General features: G+C 40.6%; 1 protein-coding gene across 2 annotated transcripts in view; it reads right to left on the bottom strand.

The window, feature by feature from the left end:
- LOC149167978 (protein FATTY ACID EXPORT 5-like) overlaps positions 1 to 27,304 on the bottom strand; it is a 147,770-nt gene extending 120,466 nt beyond the window's left edge. Inside the window, exon 1 of one of the 2 annotated variants that reach the window (XM_089433279.1) lies at positions 26,788 to 27,304. In XM_089433279.1, coding sequence (XP_089289405.1) covers positions 26,788 to 26,986 — 199 coding nt within the window. In that variant the 5' untranslated portion in view covers positions 26,987 to 27,304. The remainder of the gene's footprint in view (positions 1 to 26,787) is intronic. The other variant, XM_089433278.1, reaches the window with a different exon arrangement.
- Between the last annotated feature and the right edge of the window lie 694 nt (positions 27,305 to 27,998).

The raw sequence follows: 27,998 nt of genomic DNA, 5'->3' as shown, positions 1-27,998 counted from the left end.
AAATGTTTTAGATTTTTTTTAATTTTTAGAAATTTAAATCAAAAAAAAAGGAAAAAATCAAATGTCAAAAGAATTTTTATTTTTTTATTTTTTAGATTTTTTGAAACTTTTATATTTTTTAGTCAAAATTAAAATCATAAATAAAAATAAAAAATGAAATAAAAGTGAAAACAAAATCATCAAAGAGATTTAGAACAGTCGGTGAAGGAGCGCGTTGTTAAGGCGCTCCGTAAGCAAAGGTCACCGGTTCTAGTCTCGCCGATACCAAAAAATCCAGCATGGTTTCCGCTGGTGCGGCTCAGGCCGGGTGCGATCCCCGGGTGACTTTGACGGCTTAGACGCCCCTGAGTCATGGCCTCTCAGCCACAGGGTAAGAGTGATTTTTAGGATTCACCCACTTATCAACCAAAAAAAGAAAACAAAATCGAAAATTTTTAAACTTTTGATCAATCTAACTTAAGTTTTATTTGAATGAAATAACAAAAAAAAAATTAAACCCAAACCCTAAACGAATATACAAACCGAATAAAAGAAATGGACTAACCGAACAGTAAATAAAAAAGGGTAAACAAAATTGAATGCTTGTTTTATGTTTGCAGGTGAGAGCCTGGAAAATGGCGGCAAGGTTTCGAGCTGCAGCGAGGAGAGGGATGCGAGGGGGACAAGTCAATGGAATCTGAAGGCTAACGGAGGGACAGACAGCGGGTTTGCAAGTCCGCAGATTTATGCAAGGACAGTGGGTTTAGAGTATCGAATGGAGTAGAGGTTTGAAAAATGCACGTGGATATTTCTTGTTGCAGGTTTGCGTGGAGAGGAAAGTGAAGGTTGTTGCGGGAAAGTGGAGAGGGACGCAAGCAGCAGCAAGGAAATGGATGCAATTTCGAAGGGGAGGATGGATGAAGGACACGTGAAGGTTAGGCAGCGGGAGGCAGGGCGTATGGAAAGCCGAGAGGAATGGCGCAGTAGCACACAGTGAGGGTTTAGGCCAGCGTTTTGATGGAAGATATGCGAATGGATAGCAATGGAGGTCTGCTCAATGGATTTGAGGCAGCGGTGAAGAATGCAAAGTATGATGAAACAGCCAGCGTTTTTGCAGATTGAAGGATGAGCGATGGGGAGCCAGATGGAGCAGGCAACGGTGGAAAAGTTGTTGGACAGATTTCTCTGATGAGAGAGATGGCAGCAAGACTAGAGTTTGCAGATTTGTAGAGAATGCAGCAACAACAAAAGGACTGTGAGCCTTTTTTTAATTTGAAATGCACAGCGAACTCCACAAATCAAGTCGCAAATCAAGAAACAAATCAGCATACTAGTGGCCCAAAAACCCCTTAAAAATTTTCCGGAAATCTTAATTAAAATCTTCCCTTATAAAATTTTCTACATTTAAAACTCTTTGAAACCTTAAGACTACAAAATTAATTTGAATAATATCCCTGCAAAATGATGTTGATGAACTCCAAAGATCCAAATCTTACCTTCCAGGACCTAGATCTGGACTTTATACAGATTTCTTCCTCAGATCTGTAGCTGCAAGACAACAAGAAACACCCCAACGATATATAAAATGATAAAACTAAAACCCAGAAAAACCCAAGTCAGAAAAACAAAAATAATTTACAGATCTATGCACAAGAATGGAAAATCTATCAGATCTAGAGCATAGTATTCAAAACCGGCCCAGCTAACAAGTTACCGGTCTAACCGGTCGGTTAGCAGGCCCACCGGTTGGAACCGGTCAAAAAACCGGGTTAGACACCCTCTGTGGCCAAAAAGAGACCTAACCGGTCCTAACCGACCGGTTACCGGTCAAGCCCACCGTGAGCCCAGTCAATGCTTTTTTCAATGTCTTTTAGGGGTTTTGGAGGGAAAGTAAGGGTCCTTTTCCTCCAAAAACACCCTCTCCAAGCCTTTAAGAGGCCCTTCTCTCACTCATTTGTCTCACACATCTCATTTGGAGTGTTTGTGAATTTGCTTGGGAGCTTGGAAAGTGTTGAGTTTTTGCTGGAGTAGTGGAACAACAGAGTTTAAGCTAAGTAGTAGTCATCATGCCTCCAAAAGCCAGAGATACTGCATGGGCTCATTGTGATATGATTGATGGCAAAATGATCTACAAATATTGCCAAAAATCCATTGAAGGAGGGGGTATTAACAGGTTCAAGCAACACTTGGCGGGGATAGGAGGCCATGTAAAGCCATGTGGAGCACCAAATGAAATAATAAGGCATATTAAGGCATAATACCTTCAGAATTTTGAGACTCAAGTCACTGAACCAATAGAGAAGTTTGTGACTTCAAAGTTTGGGAGTCGAGACTCAACCAACTGAGCTTGATCATGATTGCTCATGAGAAGTTTCAAGTGATAATGTTCATCACTATTATCATATATGTAGATTTGAGTCTTGTAGTAGGCCACTGGCCCCATAGTTTGTAGGCTTTGTTTTTGCACTCTAGAGGCCATTTAGAGCCTCATTGCTTATGTATTTTGTCGATGACATGTCATTTTGATATATTCACCTTTACATGGTATATAAATGAGCAATTTTTGCATATTTTGTCTCTATTGGCTTGGAATCATGGTTTTAAATCTTAAAAATAGGTTTTTCATTAAAATATAATTATTTAATGTATTTTTCTAAAACCAGTTCGTTTAGACCAAACCAGTTCCGATTAGACCGGTTTTGGTCGGTAAACTGGTTCATTAAGTGGACCAGTCCGGTCACTGGTTCCGGTTTTAAAAACACTGATCTGGAGAGTGTGAGTCTAACTACGCTCCCAGATCTGATAATCTAAGGCTCTTAAAAGACAGATTTATCAATTTTGCACGTAAAAAAATTAAATTTTTAAAGTTTAAAGGAGGTGCTGAGCTCAAAACCCTTCATGCATCACCAGTAAGAATATTTTATGATAAGCCCGAGATCAAATTAAGTTGGGCTCATCAAAAAACACGGATCGGGAGTTGGTTGGTCCAACTGAAAACTTCCCCTAACACCCGATGATCTAAAAATCAAAATTTTCCTACAAAACTCAATTCAGCGATCAACAGAGTGAGAAAAAGAAAATAAAATCCAAATAAATAGAGATACCTACTATTCCATTCAAATTTAAATTATCACTTAAACCCCAGTGACTGAGCAAGATACTTGTACTCAAATCACTCTTCAGAAGTTACTATCAATGACTAAAAAAAATTTACGCATGAAAAACGACACATCTTACAGTATTTCCACGAAGAGTAACACCAGTGAAGATTAACCCCGAAGTCTTTCTTTATTATCCGAATAAAAATTACATAAGAGCTTTTCACTTAGCACACGACTCAAAGGTAGGATGAATTGACTGACAAATGACCCCCTATTTAAAGATAAATCCTCCAACGGCTAGTTCAAGTGATCCTCGTCAAAGCAATCATGACCGTTGATGAGGATCAAAATTTCTTTTAATCTCATCTGTTGAAATTTTAAATTCTTGAGGAAATTCGAATTTTTCAATTAAATGCATTCTAATTAATTCAAAAATTAAATTTTTGAATTAATTTCCTCAAAATTTTGACTTTGACTTAACCCCAGGGACCAAAATTTGGAGCCTATTTTTCACCCAAAACACCTCTTATTATGTTGTTGCACTTAGGGTTCTGTTATGACAGCAGAATGACCCTTCTTCCTCAACACGTGTGGTAGATATTAGCCCCAAAACAGCCCTCCCAAACTCAGTTTCTCTTGCTTCTTCTTCTCTGCCCTAGAATCACCTTTATGCTCCTTTTTCGCACTTCTTTTTCAACCTATCTTCTTTGCTGATTTCAGAGATGATTGATGGCCTAGTTGTGAGGTCGAACGACCCTACATATAGGAGGTTGTCCTTCCTATTGGGCCGACTTCAGCTAGTGAGGCCAACTTGACTTTAAGTGCACCAAAAATTCATTCTTTGAGACGACTTGAAGAGGAGACTTGTCTTTGCTTTGGAGGATCACCTTTGACATATTCCTTTGACTCTAGTACATAGATTTACATAGTGTAACATGCCCATATGGGTTGTCAACAATTACATTGACTCTTTGACTTTCCTAGAAGCACTTAAACATGTGCTTGACCAATCAAACGGGCAAGAAACAAATTCTTGATAATGACAAAAATAATAATTCTTTTCTTTTATAAGTACAAAGATCAAAATTACATTTATGAAGACTGAAACTAGTTACACTTTCTTCAACAAAATGTGTAGCTTGGGATGTACTCCCACAAGTCTAGAGTACTTGGCTTGTGTGGATTTGACCCAGCCAAAAGCAATTGGTTGGGCAAAGTACATGTGCCAGTGGGTTTTGGAGCAAAGGTCGTGGGCTCGAGACCCAAAGATATTGATTGTTTATTCTAATTATTGTAGAGGAAACACATCAATGGATCTAAGGGCTACTAAGCCACTAATTAGAGAGTTATAAATTAAAGAGGCCTAAGAAGAGGTCATTCATCATTGCAATCCATCCTTGCGGGAATACTAAACAAAGAAGAGAAGTCGCAGCAAGTAGAGGAAGATTTAAGACGCCCGTTCTGCATTTGACAAAGGATCTTTTGTGCTTGAGAAGAGGCCGAGCCTATCCCAAGAGCAAGGTCGAATTACTTATTTGTGTGCTAGAAAAAGAGGGAGGTTGCCAAGTATTATATCTATTGTTGGATTCTCCTAGCCGATTTTTATTTGTAAAGGAGTGGGTCGATGCCCTATCTTGCCTACTGTAGGAGGTTGAAAGGTTTTTGGTCTTGTGTGTTGGCATTATGACATAGGTTTGGCGCTAGTGTTGTCTTTGATGGCAACTCACTCAGATGACAGATCACAGTTTAGGCTCACAGAATGAAAGAAAAAGAAGTATACGCAGGTTCCCCTTGACCAAGCCACGTATACACGCGGGCTAGCAGAACAAAAGGCGAGTATGCGTATACACGCACTTTCACGCAAGGAAAAGCGCGTACATGTTGGAAAACTTGGTTTTGTTCCGTGGTATTGATCCAAGGTATCTTGACCAAAGTGTTGACCCCAGGTATTTGGTCCTAGGTATTACTTCTAAGTGGTTTTGGACCATGGTATTAAGTAAGGCCTAAGACTATAAAAGGAGAAGGAAATCATTAGGCAATAGCACTCAAGCATTGAATATCTAATGAAGCGCAAGATCTAGACTACTGGTCATTGGATTATGCTGGATCTGAATCAAGGAGGAACCTGAGCGCTTGAAAAAGGATAAAGTTCTATTGATGGATCAAGATCTTTAGGCTTGAAGAGAAGTATCTTTGTGTGGTTTTGATCTTTTATTGGCGCATGTCGTAATCTGTAAATCTGATGATTTGGGTATAACTGATGTCTGAATAGTTGTAAAGGTTAAATCATCTTTTACAGATCTGTATGCAGGTTCAGTATAGCAAAGGCGCGTATACACACTGGTTTGGCATTTCAAAACGGCGTATACACAGGTCTGCCTTCAGATAACAGCGTATGAACGCAGGTTCGACACATTGAAGTAGCGTACGTCTCATAAAATATGTTTTAGCTACTTCTGTTTGCTGTTGCAGTGTTCTGGGTTTTGCATTGGGTTCTGGTTACTGTTACTGTGTTCTGGTTACAACTTTCAGAAAAGTGATTGTTTGATTCAGTTTTGGTTGGTGCAAAGGAGATTGATTGATGCAGATATATTTGATGTTTGATTGATGTTATTGATGGATCCAGTCTAAAAATTTATGAAACGTGGTCCCTGGAAGAAAAGAGAAGTTTGTAGCCTTTTGTAAGTCAGCACCTACATACTAGTACATCAGCTAGTACAAGAGCTAAGGGGGTTGTAGCTCCCTTCCAGGAGAAGCTGGAGAACGAGAAAAAGTTGTAGCTTTCTGCAGGTAGAAGCCTGCATACTGCTATAAGACTGCATCAGTACAAAAATATTGTAAAAAGAAGTTTCTTATTAAAAGAATATAGAGACAAATTGCAGCAGGTAGTTTTCATCCACATTGGGTTTCCATCTTATATCTTGTGTTCTTGTGTGTGATTGTCTGCTCTGTTTTTACTATACCTGTTACTGCTTATATGGTTTTGATACACAGACTAAAGATCAACTGACTAAATAATAAGTTTACAAGGTATACGTTGATTGCTCTAAACACAGTTGCGTATATACGCAAGTTGCATTAACAGAAGTAACGTATACAAATCTATTTATGGAAATGAAATATTGTTAAATTGCTAATACTGATTCACCCCCCCCCCTTCTCAATATTATTTCCAACAATTGGTATCAGAGCAGGTCCTTCAGAAGAAGCTTGATCGCTTGAAGGAAGATCTATCATCATGAGCAACTACGAAAGAGAGGCATCCATCAGGCCACCAATCTTTGATGGGAGCAACTTCGTCTATTGGAAGGTAAGAACCACAGCCTATCTTCAATCTCTTGGAACAAAAGTTTAGGATATCGTGGAAGGAGGATACACATTTCCATCAGCAACTCCTAAAGATACGGCAAGTAAAAAGCAGTATGAAACAAATGCAAAGGTTGTCAATACTCTATTGGGGAGTCTGTCACAATCAGAATTCGTCAAGGCTATGCAACTCAAAACTGCCAAAGAAATATGGGTTCCAAATTGGTGTCTTGGTTCAGCAAGAAACAAAGTTCAATTGCATTATCTACAGTGGAAGCAGAATATGTGGTTGCTGCATCTTGTTGCACACAACTCCTTTGGATGATGCAAACATTGCAAGACATTCAAATCACATGTACTCCACCCATCTCCATTCTATGTGATAATACAAGTGCAATCAGTATTTCAAAGAATCCAGTCATGCATTCCAAGACCAAGCACATACCTATCAAATATCATTTTCTCCGGGAACAAGTACTTGAACAAAAGGTCAAATTGGAGTATGTTCCCTCCAAGGAACAGGTTGCTGATATATTCACCAAACCACTGCCCAGAGAGACATTTGAATACCTCAGACAGAAGCTGGGAGTAGTTGATGCATCATCTTGCTGTTGACACTTATTTGTTTCAGAGAACAATGGTTGTATGCGAGTTTCATGAAGCGTATCCGTGTACATACGCCGGTTGTTGTAGATACAGCCGCGTATATGTTGGTTTGAAGAATATCAGTAGGCCAGACTCAGGATGAAAAGAGTCTGATATGGGTCTGACAATGATCATCTGGCACAGGTTCCGAGGGAGCATATACTTCTAATAATGCATTGTTGGCATTATCTTAGAAGATCTTGGTATAATTTCACAGTTGTTTTTTATTCAAGTGCAGAGGGAGATCATGGTTGCTGGTCTTGATGGTGATTGACAGATGTTGTTGATGATAGTTGTTGATTTTAGATATCTTGTCTCTATGTCATGTATATCTTTTATTATCAAGGTCATGTAACGACCTATTTTGTTTCCCCACTATACCTGTGATGGATGATGTAATGTTCTTGTTTTATCATGTATAAACTTTTGGTATATCCCCACTTGGTTGGATGAATGAGTCAATCTTGGTATATCCCCACTTGGTTGGGAGATGGATGTATGTATGAGTCTTTGGTGATAGGAAGGTAATTTATGATGTATAGAGTCATGTTCTTCTTGTAGAACATCTTTTTGCAGACCTTGCTTACAGTCAGGGGGAGCATGATCAACACATTTCAGCATATCAGAAAATTCAACATGTACTCAGGAGGAGCATAACCCTTTGCCCTTGATGACAAAGGGGGAGAATGACTTGGGGTTGCCATCAAGTCCAAAGGGGGGGATAGTTAGCATTATGACATAGGTTTGGCGATATGACACAGGTGTTGTCCTTGATGGCAACTCACTCAGATGACAGATCACAGTTCAGGCTCACAGAATGAAAGAAAAAGAAGTATACACAGGTTCCCCTTGACCAAGCCGCGTATACACGCGGGCTAGCAGACCAAAAGGCACGTATGCATATACACACACTTTCACGCAAGGAAAAGCGCGTACATGTTGGAAAACTTGGTTTTGGTCCATGGTATTTGGTCCCTGGTATTTTGACCCGTGGTATTGATCCAAGGTATCTTGACCAAAGTGTTGACCCCAGGTATTTGGTCCTAGGTATTACTTCTAAGTGGTTTTGGACCATGGTATTGAGTAAGGCCTAAGACTATAAAAGGAGAAGGAAATCATTAGGCAATAGCACTCAAGCATTGAATATTTAATGAAGAGCAAGATCTAGACTACTGGTAGTGCTATTGAATATTTAATGAAGAGCAAGATCTAGACTACTGGTCATTGGGTTATGCTGGATCTGAATCAAGGAGGAACCTGAGCGCTTGAAGAAGGATAAAGTTCTATTGATGGGTCAAGATCTTTAGGCTTGAAGAGAAGTATCTTTGTGTGGTTTTGATCTTTTATTGGCGCATGTCATAATCTGTAAATCTGATGATCTGGGTATAACTGATGTCTGAATAGTTGTAAAGGTTAAATCATCTTTTATAGATCTGTACGCAGGTTCAGTATAGCAAAGGCGCGTATACACGTTGGTTCGGCATTTCAAAATGGCGTATACGCAGATCTGCCATAAGATAACAGCGTATGAACGCAGGTTCAACACATTGAAGTAGCATACGTCTCATAAAATATGTTTTAGCTACTTCTGTTTGTTGTTGCAGTGTTCTGGGTTCTGCATTGGGTTTTGGTTACTGTTACTGTGTTCTGGTTACAACTTTCAGAAAAGTGATTGTTTGATTCAGTTTTGGTTGGTGCAAAGGAGATTGATTGATGTAGATATATTTGATGTTATTGATGGATCCAGTCTGAAAATTTATGAAACGTGGTCCCTGGAAGAAAAGAGAAGGTTGTAGCCTTCTGTAGGTCAGCACCTACGTACTAGTACATCAGCGAGTACAAGAGCTAAGGGGGTTGTAGCTCCCTTCTAGGAGAAGCTGGAGAACGAGAGAAGGTTGTAGCCTTCTACAGGTAGAAGCCTGCGTACTGGTATAAGACTGCACCAGTACAGAAATATTGTAAAAAGAAGTTTCTTATTAAAAGAAGATAGAGACAAATTGCAGCAAGTGGTTTTCACCCACATTGGGTTTCCACCTTATATCTTGTGTTCTTGTGTGTGATTGTCTGCTCTGTTTTTACTATACCTGTTACTGCTTATATGGTTCTGATACACAGATTAAAGATCAACTGACTAAATAATAAGTTTACAAGGTATACGCTGGTTGCTCTAAACACAGTTGCGTATATATGCAAGTTGCATTAACAGAAGTAGCGTATACAAATCTGTTTATGGAAATGAAATATTGTTAAGTTGCTAACACTGATTCACCCCCCCCCCCTCAGTATTATTTCCAACATTGTGCAGGAGGTCTAGGGGGTGGGGGGTGAAGCCCTAGAGGAGGCTGAAATAGGCCTCAATAGCAAACAAGCAAGTTCGAAAACTTTAGGGTGCTGGACAGAAAATTATAACAAGGTCACCTGTCTGAGACTAGGCCACAAGCCCAAAAGGAGGTTGAGAGGCCTCAAAAGCCCTAAGAGCAGGGCCAAGGTGTCAGCATGAGAAAGAAGCCAGCGCAGGTGGTATTCTGTGAAGGAAGTTGGATTGTTGAATGTATTTGACAAGGTTGTTGGTAATGGAGCTTTGAACAATGATTTTGAAGGCTTATATACAGTGAATTGAAGGACGAATTTACTATGAACAGCTGAAGTGGTTGGAGCTAATATATGTAATGTATTTGAAGGGTAAATTCATTGTCAGCAACTATGTGTACACAAATCAAAAAGGAGCCTAATCTTTGTGTGAAGAGGGCAAAGGACAGCTAGGTATCAAGGGCAAATAAGGACTGAAAGGGTTGGTTGTGAACGGGCTACATCAGCAAGTAAATTGTTTGTTTTGTTCTTGTTCTTCTGGGCAGATTGAAAGTTAAAAGGAGTTGACTTCGAGCCCTAATTGTATACTATTGTATACTATGCCTTGTATCAGCTTTCTAAAGGGCCATGATCTCTGGTACAGGAGCCCTATGTTTGTTTTATTGATGGACTAATAATAAGAAGTTTTGGGCCTACAAAATCTATGCATTTTATTGATTCATTGTTGTTATATTTCTGTTGTGCAAAGGTGTTCATGGTTGAGCACTTCTAGGGTGCTTGTGTGCTTGGTTAGCCATAGACCAGACCTGGAGTGTAAGGAAAATTCAACATGGTATCAGAGCTACTTTGAAGGGACAGTTGAATCAGAGCGTACACAAGAAGCAGAATAAGAGGAAGTTGGTTGAATTGTTGTTGAAGGACTAACAACATAGTAAAGTTGATTACTAGTCTAAGGTATGATGATAGGTTGGAGGTGTCATCCAACTATAGTCCTTGGAAAGAAAGGATCAGGCTAGTCTTGTTGGTGAACAAGATATGGGAGTTTGTTGACAATGAGATTGCTAAGCCAACAACTCCTAAAGAGTTGGTTGAGTTTGAAGAGTTGGATGTGAAGGCCAAACTAATCATCCTAGATGGAGTACAGGATCACTTGATACCTCATCTTACCGAGAATAACACTGCACATGATATGTGGAAGGCTCTTCAAGACTTGTTTCTGAATAAGAACGAGAACCAGTTGTTGGTATTGAGAGAGAAGCTCAAGAGCACCAATATGTTGGATGGTGAGGGTGAGGCTTTGTATCTAATGAGGGTTTCTCAAGTTCGTGATGAGCTAGCTTCCATTGGTGATAACGTTCCAAATTCTGAATTAATGAGGACTGCTTTGAAGGGCTTCACCAAGGAATGGAAACCATTTATCAAAGGTATAGTTGCTCCAGACAAACTGCCAGATTGGAAGAGATTATGCGATGACTTCATCCAATATGAACTGCAGGACAAGGATCTTCATAAGAAGAAGTTTGATGGAGAGAATGTGGCTCTTGCTAGTAAGATGAAGGGCCAAGCAAACAAGGACTTGAGCAAGGTGAAGTGTTTCAAATGTGCCGAGCATGGTCATTATGCGAGTAAGTGCCTGCGTCGAAAGAAGGGAGATAATGAGAAGAAGGAGATTGCAATGGCTACAACATCTACAATCGAGCAGGATGACTTTGCAAGAAGATTCGAAGAGGATTTCACTCTAGTCTCTCATTTCTCTCAAGGCACCATTGATGAGAGTGCATGGTTCATTGATTGAGGAGCGTCGAAGCATATGCTAGGATCACAGGAAGTGGTCTATACAAGCTGAAGGGCAAACCTTTAGATCGAGGGAAGAAGAAGATTTTTGAGACATAGAGGGAGTCGAGCTCAAGTGAGAGTTTCAAGTTCAGAGGGAGAATCCACAACCCAAGAAGAGAAAATGGTCAGTGGGAAGTAAGGAGACTTCTATAGTTGGCAAGAAGGAACCTTGGAATGGCCAGAAGGCCTATCAGGAGAAGAATAAGCGAGAGGCTTCTGGTGGCAGGGAACTATCGAGCAACATGTCATTCATTCTCCAGGGTATGTTGCAGTGATGGATGCCAAAGATTGTGATTATGTTCCTGACGAGTTATTTCCGAGGAATGGAGGTACCTCCATCGCTAAGAGGGAGCGTTGAAAAGTGTAGCTTGGGAGGTACTCCCACAAGTCTAGGGTACTAAACTTGTGTGGATTTGACCCACCAAAAGGAATTGCTTGGGAAAATTACCCATGCCAGCGGGCTTCGGACCCAACGTCATGGGCTTGAAACCCAAAGATATTGATTATTTATTCTAATTATTGTAGAGGAAGCACATCAATGGATCTAAGAGCTCCTAAGCCACTAATTAGAGAGCTATAAATTAAAGAGACCTAAGGAGAGGTCATTCATCATTGCAATCCATCCTTTTGTGAATACTAAACCACGAAGAGAAGCCACACCAAGTAAAGGATGATTTGGGAGGTCTGTTCTGCATTTGACAAAGGATTTTTTGTGCTTGAGAAGAGGTTGGGTCTGTCCCAAGAGCAAGGTCGAATCACTTATCTATGTGCTGGAAGAAGAGAGGTTGCCAAGTATTATGTCTATTTTTTAATTCTCCTAGTCGAGTTCTATTTGTAAAGGAGTGGGTAGAAGCCCTAGCTTGCCTAGTGTAGGAGGTCAAAAGGTCTCTGGTTTTATGCAAGAGGTCTGTGGGGGGGTCGAAGCCCTAGAGGAGGTTGAAATAGGCCTCAGATTAGCAAACAACTAACGTCGAAGACATCAAGGTGTTGGACAAAAAAATCTGACAAGGCTGCAACCTGTCTAAGACTAGGTCGTGGGCCTAGAAGGAGGCTAAGAGGCCTCAGAAGCCCTAGGAGCATGGTTGAGATGTCTCAGTCTGAGAAAGAGGCCAATGTAGGTTGTATTTTGTGAAGGAAGTTGGATTGTTGAGCCTATTTGACAGGACTATTTGGTAATGGAGCTCTAAACAGTGATTTTGAAGGCTTTTATATACAGTGAATTGAAGGACAAATTTACTGTGAATAGCTGAAGTGGTTGGAGCTTATATATGCAGTGTATTTGAAGGGTTAAATTCATTGTGAGCAATTGAGTGTACAGAGATCAAAAAGCAGCCTAATCTCCGTGTGAAGGAGGCAAAGGACAACTAGGTTTCAAGGGAAAATAAGCACTAAAAGGGTTGGTTGTGAATGGGCTACATCAACAAGTACGTTGCTTGTTTCTTGTTGTTTTGGGCAGACTGGAAGTCAAAAAGAGTTGACTTCAAGCCCTAGGTGTATACTATTATATACTATGTCATGTATCAAGTTTCTAAAAGGCCATGATCCCTGGTACAGGAGCTTTATGTTTGTTTTATTGATGGACTAATAATAGCAAGTTTTGGCCTACAAAATCTGTGTATTTTATTGATTCACTGCTTTTATATTTTTGTTGTGCAAAGTTGTTCATGGTTGAGCACTTCTAGTTGTTTGTGTGCTTGGTTAGCCATAGAACAAACCAAGAGTGTAAGGAAAATTCAACAGAGGAGGATAGTGATCAGACGGGATGTCAGATTTGAGGAGGAGAGGACTTTCGAGAAGTCCCATAATAGTGCTCCACAATTTACAACAGACCAAGAGCTAGAAACTCCAAAGAATGAGGAGGCATAGGTCACTGGTACAGGGATAGTCACGGGCTCAAGTGGTTATGATACTCATACTTCAGAGCAAAGAAAAGAGCGAGATTTTGCTCCTTTACAGGATGGACCTTCCACGTTGGGGAAGAGGAAGCCCAGGTGGGTTTAGTAGACACTGAGAGATGCATAGGAGCATGCGAAGGGCTCCTAGGAAAATATTTAGGGAGCGCAAGACTCCGCGAATGTATTCTAGTTACTTAGCACTTGTTTGTGATCTCATAGATTCTGAGCCTTCTAGTTATCAGGAGGCTGCGGACCAACAAGTATGGCAGGATACCATGGTGGAAGTGTTGAATTTCCTTGGAATTCTGCAACTACTTAGATGATTTCTCAAAACTAAACTAGTTATGTTATCACCAAGATACAGAATTCCTCAACAATAGAAGCAGCGGAATTAAACACAAAAATAAAGACACAATTACACAAGAGGCACAATAATTTTCCGGGAAACCAACTAGGAAAACCCTCTGCTATGTTGTAGAATTTTATTGACAGAGTTTGAGCAAATAGAATTATTTTCAAGGCAATCTGTTTCAATAGAAAATACACTTATCTCACTGCTTGAATTAATCTTGAAAAACTCCCTATAAGAAACCTGACACAGCTCCTAAATCCTTGTGTTGCCTGTCTCCTATTTCCAGGAGCTGGAAATCCCTATTTCCTAGCACAAATCTAAGCCCCTGATTCCTAGCGCACTTCCACAAGGAAATTCTCTATCTAAAGGTTGTATATAGGCTGCTCCTAAATACACTCTTCCCACAACAAGCTCTCACACACACAACCTGTGCATACAAGAGTGATCCAAATTGTGCCTTTCATCCTCCTTTTATGCAATTCGACTCAGCTATTACTGGCAAGTTTAAATTTAGAACTCAGACTTGTGACTGATTTGTTAACTAAGTCCAACTGACTCTTTTAACTCTTCCTTGCCTCAATTAGACACCGAGGCTCTCACTCATCTTTTTCCAAATATAACTTGCACTTGGAGATAACAAGAGTGAGCGTCCAACTACTGCGCATGAGTTAACTGCTCCATGACTCATCCTATTTCCCAAGAACTCGTGCATGCTAAAGGAAGATTGTTTTGTCTTTCTTGACTAAGGCACAAGTCAAGAAGGACCTATCTCGCTACACTTTTCAACAAGAAGAGTATTCTTCCATCATGAACAATGGAGTGTGGGATGTGGTGCCTTGTCCAGAGGGTAAGTTAGTGGAAAGCTCCAAGTGGATTTACAAGATAAAGCATGTCGCAGATGGCAGCATTGAGAAATACAAGGCAAGATTCATAGCAAGGGGGTTACCTCATAAAGGGTGTAGATTAAGAGGAGACTTTTGCTCCTGTTGCTTAATACACTTCTATTCGAGCTGTCATTTCACTTGCATCTGAGATGGCTTAGACGATCCATCAGATGGATGTGAAAACAGCATTCCTTAATGGAGAGATCAAGGAGGAAGTTTACATTGAGCAGCCGAAGGGGTTTGAGGAGTATGGCAGGCAGGCATATGTATGCAAGTTGACGAAGGCCTTATACGGCCTTAAACAGGCTCTTCATGCATAATACTCCAAGATAGATGGGTACCTCCTTGGTTTGGGCTTCATCAAGAGTAATGTTGACTCTAACTTGTATTACGTGCTTGTAGAGGGTGAGCCAATCATCATTGTTCTATATGTTGACGATTTGTTCTTGACGGGATCAGAGAGGCTCATTGGTATGTGTAAAGAGGATCTTGCCACAGAGTTTGAGATGAAGGATATTAGACTGATGCACTATTTTTTTGGGATTAGACGTATGGCAAAAGACGGGAAATCTTTCTTGGGTAAGGAAAGTATGTGATAGAAATCCAGAAGAGATTCAAGATGGAGGATTGCAGGCTCACATCAACTCCCATGGTTACCGACTGGAAAAAGATCGATGGTTCAAAGTCAGAGTTGGTAAATCCCAAGATCTATCGTCAAGTGATTGGATCTGTCATCTATTTGATCAACACCATACCAGATATTTGCTTTGCAGTCAATACACTCAGCCAGTGCATGGTTGAACCCAGGAGAGTTCATTGGGTGGCTGCAAAACATGTCCTCAGGTACCTATGGGGCACAGTAGAGTATGGATTGCACTATGTGAAAGGAGATGGAGTCAAGTTGATGATGTTCACAAATTCAAATTGGGTTGGGATGTGCAGCAAATAGAAAAAGCACTTCCAGGTGTTTCAGTTTGGGATCAGGAGTAGTATCTCGGCACTGCAAGAAACAAAATTGGTTGCACTCAGCTGTGCGGAAGCAGAGTATATGGCTGCCAATTTGGCCAAATGCGAAGCCATTTGGCTTTATAAGTTACTTGTCAGTTTATTTGGTCAGGAGATGGAACCAACCATGATACACTGTGATAATCAAAGCTGCATAAAACTTTCAGAAAATCTAGTGTTTTGTGATCGGCCAAAGCATATCAAGATCAAATACCATTTCATAAGCATTTTGTTCAGAAAGGCACAGTCAAACTGCAATACATTCCTACAGATGAGCAAGTAGTGGACATCCTCACAAACGCACTCGTGAAAAGTAAATTTATTTATTTCAAAGATAAGTTGAAGGTGATCCAGAATACCTTCCTCACTAAGAGGGAGTGTTAGAATTGTAGCGAGGACAGGTACTTCTATCTATGTTGGCCAAGTGTCATAGCACATAGAAGTCGTCCTATTTAATTAATCATCTCAGACTTTATTATTTTAAAAAAGTGACTCTCACTAAAAAGTATATCAAGTAATTATTGATGTTGACTTGAGCGAATTATTATTTAATGAGAGAAAAAGAGCTTGCAGTTTAGTAACATGTCATAGAGTGTTTAGTTCAATTAAGAGAGAGAAAGGTGCTAACTCCGAGAAATAACGTCTAGAGTTATCTGCAAGAAAATTAATTAACTGAAAGCAAGCAAGAGTTCACTTATGTGGACTAAACTCATGCATGGCAAGAATCCCAAGGAGGGCGCACTTCACTAAGAGACATGCATGGTGCTAATTCCAAGGCAAGTTAACTAAAGAGGTGGTGAGTTTTGGCACAGATTTTAAAGAGAGGAAAGGAGAGCTGGTGTTATAGGTTCCAAGGAAAAACACAGAGAAAGTACAGCACAGAATTGAAGGTAGCTTGGGACAGAATTCTAGGTGCTGTTTTGGCACTGTTTTCTAGACATTTTCAACAGGGTTTTGGCACAGACTTCAAGGGCAGATTGCTGTTATTAACAGCAGAATTTTGCAAGAGATTTGAGGTGATTTCTGGGGCTTTTATGCACAGAAATCAAGGCTGATATCTAAGGCTGTTTATGGAAATTGAGGCAGAAGTTTTATGTGTTCTTGTCATTCTCGGACAGAACAATTCAGGTCCTATTGTTCTGTAATTTCGTTTTCAGATTTCTCTCTCCAACTGAATAAGAAAAACACTCTTCTTGGTTTTTCCACTTGCTGTTTCCACAATACACACTGTGCCAGTTTTGTGTGTGTGGTTCTGTTAAATTTTCTCCTGCAAATCTGGTTAAAGCATAGTTATCAGAACCGGACTGATCGTCGAACCAGTCAACCCTTTGGACCGGGAACTGGTCAGTACCAGATGGAAACCAGTAAAAAAAAACCGGACCAAAAAAACAGTTGAGCAAAAATACATAAATATTCAAATTTTAAAGAAAAACATATATATTCATGTGCATCCATATAAATTCAAACCATTTATACACAAATATGAAAAAAAAAAACATTTATATAGCAAGAGTGCATAATATGATAATACCAAAATAGCACTTAGTGCAATACATGTCTGAAACAAAATACATCAAGATACAGACTCTAAATGGCCTCTGATACATCAAACTACAATACTATTAGTACTAAATTACTAATCAGAATCAACATCCTCAACCTCCCCCTCATCTTCATCCTCAGAATTAGCAGTAGCAGACTGAGGATCTATAGTGGGATTTTGACTTGATTCCCCTGGCCCTGAAGGTGGAGCTAGAAGTGGGTCCAAGTCCATCCAAGAAAGATCTTCATTGTCAAATGCTGGTTCCTGGGTCTCCACAACCCACTCTGATGATGGATCAAAGTCATCCAAAGTTATGTTGCTTGATTTAGGTGTCTTGTTCAGCAACTAGTTTTGCCTCAACCTGAGGTTGTACTGAACATAAACCATGTCATTCAACCATTTTTGCTCCAAATGGTTCTCTTCTTGGTTTGTATTTGATCAGAAAGTTCACACCCTGAAGCCCCAACTAAGAAAAATATTTAAAAACAAAAATAAAAATAAATTCGCTTGAATGGGCCCCACACAAGTTGTTAAGCGGCTACACAGAACCAGCCGGTTCAGTACCGAACTCGCCATTTCCGGTCCGTTGCACCAGTACCAACCGGTTTAGGGCTGAAAACAGCCAGACCGGACAGCACAAACCAGTTCAGTCTGGTCCTAATAACAGGTTCTGTGTATTTAATTTTTAAGAACATGCATGTGTGAACACTTAATGAAAACTAAATCAGCTGCAGAGCCTTCAAGAAATTAACACACCTTATCAAAACATCCATTTGTTCATTTTCCCAAGTTTCATATGGAGGGCATGATAAAACATTTCGCCAAGCACCCCCCCTGTTCGAGGCATGTGGGAAGCACACCTCCAACCCTACAAGATGCCTTCCAATGGAACACTGCATAAAAGTAGTGGTGCGCCCTCTAATCTACTTTATTGTTGTGCCCTCATCTATAGAACATCATACTACACGAAAACCAATGTTGGACGAATCCACCGAGAATGCCATGTTGCAGTAACTAAAGTGCCTAGATTTGTTAAATCTGGAATGAAGAAGTGTGGCCTTGTTAATTTTAGGTATGTTCTATGTTAGAGCAATGTATTTCAATTTTCATAGTTAGCTCAATACCTTTTCCAGATTAGCAATCACATCAGCATTAAAGTAAACTGCAGATAGAACATAAATATAAATCGTAGAAGACAAGCCAAGACAAGAGGACACAAGATGTGGCAACCAGAGACAAACCCCAATGTGGGGAAACCCTTGATCAATTCTTCTTATATTTCTTCAAAAGTTCAACAGAGAGAGAGAGAGAGAGAGAGAGATAGTGCATTTACAACAGAAGTCAACACTTAGACTTTCTAGATAAGAGAATAGATCATCTCTACATGAGATAAATTGAAGACATGCTGCTTCAACTAATTCTCCAAGGTGACTCCTTCACCTATCATTGTGTTGCATCTCGTCATCATGCTGCACCATGTTGCATTCATCATCACATTGTTGGACCTCATGTTGCCACTGTTGTCCCATGTACCATATTGTTGTCCCACTGTTAGTGATGTTGCCATGCCATGGTTGCCATATTGTTGTCCCGTTTGCTTGCTCCATCAAGCTTCATTGTTGTCCCAAGGCTGCACCATACAGCACCACATGCCTTCATCATGCTGCCACCTATCACATCATTATGCTACTGTACATATTGTGCACAAATCTACCCCAAGCCTATCCACGTTGTCTCTTGTTTGAGGTCATAAGGCCTACTGCCTATCACAGTATAGTTGTCATCTACAACTCACTTCAAAACCCCTTGATTGCAGTCCAAACTATCTTGATTTGGGCTTGGTCTTAACAACCCTACACACAGCTCCTTGATCCTTGAGACAGCCCTGTTCAGGACCTGTTTGCACCCTCAAACAGCCCTCAAACTAATCCACACTTCCACAGCAACTTGTCCTCTTAACTAAGCTCTCCATGTTGTCCTGAAGTGACATTACCTTGTTGTCTCTTCTTGCTGCGGCTAGGGCATCTAGTCATCATCTTTGGACTGCGTTTGGCTATGTATAGACTGCGGCTAAGTCTCCTTGTTGTTGTGTCTAAGGGCTGTCCTAAGCCCTTCCAAAAACAGTGTTAAGGTCTTACCTTGCTGCATATAGATGATCCTCTAAACAACTCCCTTCTTGCTGCGGCTAAGTAGCCTTTGTAGACTGTTGTTAGGGCATTCTTTTAGACAACGAGTTAGGGCAAGCTAGGGCTGCGTATAGGAGCAGGTTAGGGTAGCATATAGGGCAAGTTTCTCCTCTCTTGGACTGCGGCTTAAACCACCCTCTTTAGGACTACGGCTAGGGCAGTATTGAACCTCTCATTAGGACTGAGTATAGGGCAGCATTAGCCCTTCCTTGACAATTGATTAGGGCATGCTTGGACAGCAACTTGAGCTCCTAGATTGGACTGCGGCTAGGGCATTTTATCTCCATTAAGACAGCATATAGAACCCTTCTTGAATGCATAGAGATGTCTCCTCCTAGGACTACGTAGAGGATGATTTAGGGCTTCTCCATTAGGGCAGCGTAATCCCTTAGGATCTCTTCTCCCACCTAAACCCAAAGACAAGTAGAGAGGAAGAGATCCCAAGTGTGTGTCCAAATGACTTTCAAGGCACCTCTATTTATACTAAAACATTGAGCACATGTGGGGTTTATTTGGTCGCTGGCCGACCTTGACGAATTGTCCAATAACACTAATAAATTCATATCGCCTTGAATACTTATCGGAATCGGATGATATTTAGATCAATCCTACACCTCTCAATGAGAGGGATCCAAGGAAAACATCAGCTGCCATTAATAAGATGACCCACATGGAGTTTGCCCCTAGTTGCCAATTTTAACACTCCCTCTCAACTAGGGAGAACTCCATCCGCTTATCCATATGTCCAACTGTACTATCTCTTCCATCAATGCCCTGCACCGCTCTGTTGTGCTTTGTTGAGCTCTGCTCTGTTGTGCTTTGCTGAGCTCTGCTCTCCTCTGCTCTGTTCTGCTCTGCTAAACCATGAAGAAGAAGAATTGATCGAGAATGTCTCAGACCATTCTCTACTGACCCGAAGTCAATTCCATTGATCCCAGATCAATATCACAAGAGAGTGTCTCAAACCACTCATATTGATCCCAGATCAGTTTCATTGATCCCAGATTAATGGAGGTCATCATAGCATAAGGAGTACAGTAGATACAACGATGCTTCCATCGATAGTACTACTATGGTCCCTAACCCCATTTCCCTGCTCATTGATCAGATGAGAGGTACTTCCCATGAGTCCCAGGCCGCATGGGTAGGATGCCTTGACAAGAGAACTAATCATGCTGTCCCATAGGAGAACGAATCATCCTGTCCAACAGTCGCCACAGGAGAACTAATCATCTTGGCCCACAGGAGAACTAATCATCTTGTCCCAAAGTCACCACGGGGTATCACAGGGGAAGGTTGAACCTTTCACCTTGTACATAACGCACCACCAAGGAAGGGTGAGTCGCGCTATGGTCGTATGTCGCTCCAGTAAGTACCCCAAGCCCCCCAAAGCTCCCAGAGCTCAATGCATGCAACATGCAAGACCCTTAAAGAAGGTCTCTCAACGACTCCAAGTCGTTCGGAAAAGTCACAGATTTGACCTTTCCCAGGGCTTTGACAAAATGTCTGCGACCTGTACATCAGTCTCAATGCGATGGAGCCTCCCCGCTCATCGACATACCATATCCCAGATAAGGTAGTATCTGATGTCTATCTGCTGGAGCAATCATCGAATATGGGATTCCTCAACAATCGAATCCCCCCTAGTTGCCTCAAAGGATCATGGTGGTATTCATCATGTGTACAAACAGCTCACTGAAGAGCTTCCACAACCAGGCAGCTTCATACGAGATCATACTCGTGGCTATGTATTCAGTCTCGGCGGTGCTTATAGTAACCGACTTCTGCTTCCTGCTCATCCATGATATCGAAGCAAAACCCAAAAAGAACCAACACTGAGAAGTGTTGTAGTGATCCTCCACGAGTCCACACTGCCTGCCCAGTCAGCATTTGAATAATCATGCAGCTTCATATTTCCAGCAATGTATTTCAATCCATTAGAGATTGTGCCCCGAAGATATCTCAGAAAATTCTTGGCACCAATCCAGTGAGGCTCAACCAAATATGAGCTGACCATGCTCATTGCTAACTGCAAAACATATATCCGAACGGAGTTCACCAAGAACATCAATGCAAATGAGTTTATGAAACTCAAAGGCATTTCCCAAATCTAGTCCGGAATCACTACCATACAACTTCTGAAAGTTAAATCCTCAAGGTAGTCACGAGCTTGCAATTTACCATTCCACATCCGGAATCCAACTCCCTCTTACTTCTACAAATAAGAGGGTCTGCAGCTGTCATAAATAGGTCGTCCTCAAAAGGTGTCGGTATGAGAGGTCTATCATCCACAACCTTCGAGCAATGGTTTGGATCAGCTTCACTCCTAGTGAATCTCAGCTTCATCAGACAGCTATCAATCCTCTCATACTATGCCCAGGGTGTTTTGCTTCAAGCCATAGAGGGCTTTCTTCCACCTGTATACATGAGATTCCCGATCATGAATCTCAAACTCCTCGAGTTGTTCCAAACCTATGGACCTGCTACATGAGGGGAATGGTCCCCTTGTAGGATTTTCCTTCGGTACATCTCAAACATGTACCTTCATGCTCTTATTGAATTCAAGCATCCCTGTCACCATCTAACTCACATCGGGTAGGGCCCCATAAGTAGACCTCCAATGTTATAGATGAGATATGTCAATTGACATGATCCCCAATGGACCATCCTGCAATTTGATACAAATTGCCAACCCTGAACCCATGAGAAAAAGCATCTTTTGAAAATTCTATTTTCAAACACGTACCTTTCCATCGATGAATGCCACCCTGAAACCTTTGACTTCCATTGCCGAAATGGACACCAAGTTCTTCTTGCGATCAGGTACATAAAAGAGATTCTTGTAAAAGAATCGAGTTACCCTCATTCAATTGAGGGGTAACATTCCCTACCCTTTCTGGGATAGGTGGCATCGACTCCAAGTATAATTCCACGGTTGTTTCCATCTCTACCAAATTCGAGAGAGCACCCTTCGATCCGAGGTGCCTTGAAGCACTACAATCAATAAGCCAGATTCCCAAAGAATCTGAAGGAGAGGGCCAATAAAAGATAACGCTTCTTTATCTTTATCATAAACAACATTTGATTCTTCATACCTGGGGTTTCTTGCTTTCTCTGAAGAGTTGGTCGTTTCCTTGATGACCTGCATTACCTGTCATTCCTTTGATCATTGAAGATGTCCCTGGAATGATTGTTATCATCATCAAGTGATGTGTCCCTACCTCGGACACTCCTTCGCATAATGGTCAAACTTATTACAACCAAGGCATCTGCCTTTCCTTCCACCCTTAGATCTAGACTTCCCATTGAAGTGATCTTTAGGTAGGCCATCAGAAACTTCCGCTACGCCACTCTAATAATATTCTCTGCTTCGACTTCACCCTTGGTGAATCTGAAGAGGGATGAGGAACACATTGATCCTTTTGTCCTTTCCCAACTGTCTTCGGTGATTGCTCTTTCACTCTTGCTTGGCCATTGTCTTCACTTTAAGCTATGATACCATGTTAATTTTAGGTATGTTCTATGCTAGAGCAATTTATTTCAATTTTTCACAGTTAGCTCAATATCTTTTCCGGATTAGCAATCACATCATCATTAAAGTAAACTGCAGATAGAACATAAATATACATCGCAGAAGACAAGCCAAGACAAGAGGACACAAGATGTGGCGCTAGCCACGGACAAACCCCAATGTGGAGAAACCCTTGATCAATTCTTCTTATATGTCTTCAATAGTTCAGCAGAGAGAGAGAGAGAGAGAGAGAGAGAGATAGTACATTTACAACAAAAATCAACACTTAGACTTTCTAGATAAGAGAATAGATCATCTCTACATGAGATCGGTTGAAGACATGCTGCTTCAACTGATTCTCCAAGGTGACTCCTTCACCTATCATTGTGCTGCACCATGCTGCACTCATCATCACATTGCTGGACCTCATGCTGCCACTGCTGTCCCATGTACCATACTGCTGTCCCACTGTTAGTGATATTGCCATTCCATGGTTGCCATATTGCTGTCCCGTTTGCTTCAAGCTTCATTGCTGTCCCAAGGCTGCACCATACAGCACCATATGACTTCATCATGCTGCCCCCTATCACATCATTATGCTATTGTACATAGTACATACTGTGCACAGATCTTCCCCAAGCCTATCCACGTTGTCTCTTGTTTGAGGTGATAAGGCCTGCTGCCTATCACAGTATAGCTGTCATCTACAGCTCACTTCAAAACCCGTTGATTGCAGTCCAAACTATCTTGATTTGGGCTTGGTCTTAACAGCCCTACACAACTCCTTGATCCTTGAGACAGCCCTGTTCAGGACCTGTTTGCAGCCTCAAACAGCCCTCAAACTAATCCACACTTCCATAGCAACTTGTCCTCTGAACTAAGCTCTCCATGCTATCCTGAAGTGACATTACCTTGCTGTCTCTTCTCGCTGCGGCTAGGGCATCCAGTCATCATCTTTGGACTGTGTTTGGCTATGTATAGACTGCAGCTAAGTCTCCTTGTTGCTGCCTCTAACGGCTGTCCTAAGCCCTTCCAAAAACAGTATTAAGGTCTTACCTTGCTGCGTATAGACGATCCTCTAAACAGCTCCCTTCTTGCTGCCGCTAAGTAGCCTTTGTAGACTGCTGTTAGGGCATTCTTTTAGACAACAAGTTAGGGCAAGCTAGGGCTGCGTATAGGAGCAGGTTAGGGCAGGTTTCTCCTCTCTTGGACTGCGGCTTAAACCACCCTCTTTAGGACTGCGGCTAGGGCAGTATTGAACCTCCCATTAGGACTGAGTATAGGGCAGCATTAGCCCTTCCTTGACAACTGATTAGGGCATGCTTGGACAGCAACTTGAGCTCCTAGATTGGACTGCAGCTAGGGCATTTTATCTCCATTAAGACAGTGTATAGAACCCTTCTTGAATGCGTAGAGGTGTCTCCTCCTAGGACTGCATAGAGGCTGATTTAGGGCTTCTCCATTAGGGCAGCGTAATCCCTTAGGATCTCTCCTCCCACTAAAACCCAAAGACAAGTAGAGAGGAAGAGATCCCAAGTGTGTGTCCAAATGACTTTCAAGGCACCTCTATTTATACTAAAACGTTGAGCACATGTGGGGTTTATTTGGTTGCTGGCCAACCTTGACAAATTGTCCCATAACACAAATAAATTCATATCTCCTTGAATACTTATCGGAATCGGATGATCTTTAGATCAATCCTACACCTCTCGATGAGAGGGATCCAAGAAAAATATCAGCTGCCATTAATAAGATGACCCACATGGAGTTTGGCCCTAGTTGCCAATTTTAACAGACATCCTTATCTTGATTGAAAGCTACAACATCTTCATTGTTGCACCTTCTACTGCAGTACAGACATATTCCAACAGCTCCTTTACTGAACTGCTCTCTTTTTGCACATGCGACTGTACCTTCTTCTACCACGTGTGCCAAAGACTTGGACACACTTTCCAAGGTACTAAAAATTAACAACTAGCAGTGTCTATGGCATCTAACACAGGTTGGTAATAAGGTGATTTACAAGCATTGAAAGAGATCTACATCATACCAAGATCTAGCCACATATTCAAGAATCAAAAGTTGATTCCTTGTATTGTTTCTTCCAATAGCTATCAATGGTCGATTGGGCCCAGTGGCAAGAGTGGAAGTGGGTGCATAAAACCCATCACTCATATTCCTTTCTAGTGCAGGTTTCTTGTAAACTAGAGCAACATATCTAAAGGAATCCCTAAGATATGGTTTAGTGATGAAGCCTTCAAAACTAGGGTTGCTTACAAATGCAAGGTCTTTCCTTCTCCCTATCTCAACGTCAATCTTTTTGCACGTGGCCTTTTCTGTTTTATATTTCTCGATAGAGGCTATCGTTTCCTATCTAATATTCAAGTACACTGAAGGCCACACTTTAACTCGCAGTCAAACATTGGTTGAGTGCTCTTTCACTCTATGAATACTGCCTTGGGTCTAGACCTGAGTTAGCATCCATACCTCTATAGTGAAGGATACTTGACAAAAATAACAAAAAGCAACTGTATAAGTCTATTTCATTGTACTCTTGGCTGACAATATTTCATATTTCAGTTTAGAACATTAGTTGTCCAATTCTGGTCCAGAAAACTCATGCGTTTAGTTTCAGCTGTAAATTCTCCAATTTTCAGCATAGATTTCAGATACAGGGCTCTCTTTCAATCATAACAGCATTTTTTCCAGACGGTTTATTAGCAGTTATCAGCTTAAGTTCATAATATATACACTCTTCCTAAATAAATATTTTAGCACTAAGCTATATTCATGGCATTTGCCAATAAGTAATTTGTATGCCATTCATATTCCCTACTCATGTGAATTTCTCATAAATCTCAAAATACATAAGTAGGCAAATAGGTAGTAATGCATGACTCATTGAAGTGTGCACAAAGATTAACCCAGGCTAACCAGAACTAAGATCAAATCAACTATTATATGTACAAAACAATCAGGTAAAATTAGTATGTTCCATTTCTCATCGTTTTTCACAATGCTTTGCTTTTAAAACATTGTTTGCCAAGATGATGCTTGCAACTTTCTACCACCAAAACTACCATAACGTGATGGCTATGAGTCATCCCAGGGATATATTCACAATCTACTATAAGTTCAGCACCCATAGCCACAAATATGCTATGAATGCCAGTTGAATGCATGTAACAAGTTTTCAACAGCTCAGAAATGTTATTCCTCTGTGGATGCACATCACAAATGCTTAATAGGGGCAAGCCTTTCTTGGTCATGTGAACGGTGCTTTAATGTATATTTTATTTGAATGGAGCAATACATGGTTGACTGTAAACAGTAGCTACTATTTGCACGCTAAAATGTTTAAGCTCTGTTTTTTCTTTAAATATGTTACAAAGTTGAAGTGACACCTGTATCTCAGGGCTGGAATTTTATAGCTAATACTACCAAAATCAATGGGCTGTGGCAATAAATCAGCATACCAAAGAAAATTACCTATTATGGAGGCAGACCTTAAGTCAAGAAAAGCAAGTAAAAAATATCCCCTGGAAGATGTTCTTTAAACATTTTAAGCTCAAAAGGAACTCTAATGAAGCTTTTTTTAAAGCTCAAAAGGAACTTTGATGAATTTATACTTTCTGAATATTCACAAGAATGCCACTACAGATCAACTTGAACTCAAAGTTCTCTTTTAGCAATGACAGAAGAATATCATCCGTTGGCATAGCCCCAATCATGAACCTTTCCTATCCCATGTGTTGTTTTGTTTCTCGGTCAAAATCAGATTTAATCCTGGGGAAGGGGCACGTAACTGTCGTTGGAAAACCAGTATTCAACTCGAGCACAGCAGAAACAATGAAAAATGATGACTTAGACTATAGCATTAAGACAAACACATTAATCAACAATATAACTATAATTCAAAACCCACTCAAAAGCTTCAGAATTAACATCGCGCTAGAGAAATATAAGAGATGCCCTCTTTTCCAATGCCCATAAATCAAGATATGAATTTCGGGTTAGTATGGTAAATCTAAGCCATGTTAAACAGAAACGATTGGATCTGAACCCACAAGCACATTAACAATTAGCTATATGCTGAAGATGGTTTTGATTATTCGCAAATACCCTTCAAAAACAATTGAAACATTCTTTTAAAATTGCAGATTAGATGGCAACAAACGCACATACACTTACATATAACGGGGAAGAGAGGAGAAATGGTGAAAAAAGAAGTAACCTGTCTGAAGGAAGATGGCGAAATATGAATTGCGGCGTTTTTCGAAGGCTCTGAGGCTCATTTGCCCTGCAAGCAATAATAACAACCCCGTTCCCAAACCTCCAGCCAAGGAATTTACGCTTCCTTTTCTGACATATCCCACCACCCCTCCTATGATAACCGCCAGGCCATAAGGAATTGTGAAGCAAAAGTCGTGCATTATTGCTGATGCCCGCTCCTCTTCTTTTACGAATGAGAAAGATGTCTGGATCTGCCTACACTCCCTCCTCTGTTCTGCTCCGTTGAAAATTCCTCCGTTCAAATCACCACCGTGCTTTTGTTCTGCCTGTCTCCATGGGTAGAACTCTACGCATGGTTCTGCCTGTCCGGGCGACGACCTCCGACTTTGGCTTTGACCAGCGTAAACATAGTTTTGAACTTTGCAAGCAATTGTCTGTTGCAAGTTACTTGGGGTGATTCGAGTGGTCTACCTGCCCTCAGTTTTAGTCAGCGTTGTTTGTGAATTGATCGCGGTGTTGTCGATCTGCCCTCAATGTCAATGTCTCTAAGTGTATGGGTTGCACTGTTAATTTTTTAAGTAAACTAGGTTTATGCATTTTAAGAGTAAATGATTTCACAAATATAATTTACGAATAAAAATGCCATAGAAATACCTCTACCAATTTATCACAAGGGAATAAAAAAATATTTAAATAGATATTATAAAAATATTTTTGGAAAAATCACATCAGAAAAATTTTGTCTACACGTTTCGAACCAGCGAGTGTGGTTCAGAACATACAATGGGTGGTTGTTTTTTAAAGGGTTGTCTTTAAAGCGAATTTTTTAGACTTTCCAGCGTTGTAATTCGTAGGGAAAATTTGAGGTGAAATCTTGATTTGTGTTATTTAAACTAGTTTTTTTTACTGTACATATGGATTGAGCACCCTGAAAAACACCTAGGGCACTTCGATTGTGTAGGGGTTACCCATCAAGCTTGTGATTTCAATAAATTCTTGCCAGATTTTAGAGAAATTAGACCGGAAAAGCTTCCAAAATGTGCCACTATAGACAACTCATTTTTTAATGGTTTTCTTTTAATAAGATAATTGATTCAAGGTGGAGGTTTTGGCTAATATCTTTCGACACCAATTTTTTCAAAGCTCTACCACTTATTGTTTGTTGGGATATTTGGCACGAAATAAGATGATTTTTCAAAATAAATTATCATA

This window comes from Pinus tabuliformis, chromosome 5_1, assembly GCF_031772625.1.
Source record: "Pinus tabuliformis cultivar Carrire ecotype Pingquan chromosome 5_1, CPIR1, whole genome shotgun sequence".
NCBI lineage: Eukaryota > Viridiplantae > Streptophyta > Pinopsida > Pinales > Pinaceae > Pinus > Pinus tabuliformis.
Note: the sequence above shows the minus strand (reverse complement) of the source record. Positions and strands in the feature narration are given on the sequence as shown.